The following is a 963-nucleotide window of genomic DNA, read 5'->3' as shown; positions in this document are numbered from 1 at the left end:
CTTCTAGAACACCAGTTTAAAGCATCCACGAATAGACCACACCTCTTCACCGCGTCAGCGCATGCGAGTGCTGAAAAATGGCCCGGCCTGCTTGGTTCCCTGCAGCATCTTATGTCTAGTCACCTGCAACGTGTTCGGGTCTCGAGCTTTCCATTTTCCAGTGAAACATTGCAAAACAAAGCGAAAACTCAAAAGGATCCAAGATCTGGAAAAGGCAAAGATGAAAGGGATGCTGAATTTACGGAATCTTCCACTGAAGGACAATACATGCGCTCATCTTCTCTCCTAGCCACTGCTGATTTCAATGTCGTTGTGCATTCTGGAATGGAACCTATGACACTAACTATTTACAGGTTAGTGATCGTTGAAATCAATTAGCAACCGGAGATGTGTTGACTTATCTCTTTTGCATCATACGCTTTATTTGCTTGCCGTTTATGCTTGTTTTTGGCTGGTTGTAGGAGTTATTTGCATTTGGTTTCCGCTGTTCTCTGTTCTCTAGCTTGGTTTTTCCGATTATTTTTCACAAAATCCAAATGTGAGACCTTCCCTTAGTCTAGACACCAGTTAGAGTTGTGTTCTTCTGAATTAGAATTAGGCTACTCGACCACTTATATACGCTCCAAAGCAAGTGGCATGTTTGTATGGTGATTTGAATGGATATCGCATCTCTTACTTTACCGAATCTCATCAGTTAGGGCATGCTGGAATGTTGTCACATTAAACAACATATTTTTGAATGACAGCTAAAGAGGTACACCGATGTGGTATTTTAAATGGCTTGATGTATCAGTTCCAATTCAGTTTTCCATTTCTCTTCGTTCCACCTGACTTCTGTTTTCCGCGTAGGGTTATATAAAACATAGTGCCATGCGGAATGCAACCATTGACGCTGTCAAGCGGAAAGCTTTGTTTACTGATCCTCCGAGTTTTGTATCCTGATAATTCGTTTATCTCAAATTC

At 41.5% G+C, this 963-nt stretch overlaps 1 protein-coding gene across 1 annotated transcript; it reads left to right on the top strand.

Moving 5' to 3' along the window:
• Positions 1 to 111: 111 nt before the first annotated feature.
• T265_16082 (hypothetical protein) lies at positions 112 to 351 on the top strand (the record flags this gene model as incomplete). The annotated part of the gene is made up of 1 exon (XM_009179588.1): positions 112 to 351. A coding segment is annotated over one exon (240 nt), but the record flags the coding sequence as incomplete, so codon positions are not given.
• Between the last annotated feature and the right edge of the window lie 612 nt (positions 352 to 963).

Source organism: Opisthorchis viverrini (assembly GCF_000715545.1).
Source record: "Opisthorchis viverrini unplaced genomic scaffold scaffold11558, whole genome shotgun sequence".
Taxonomy (NCBI): domain Eukaryota; kingdom Metazoa; phylum Platyhelminthes; class Trematoda; order Opisthorchiida; family Opisthorchiidae; genus Opisthorchis; species Opisthorchis viverrini.
Note: the sequence above shows the minus strand (reverse complement) of the source record. Positions and strands in the feature narration are given on the sequence as shown.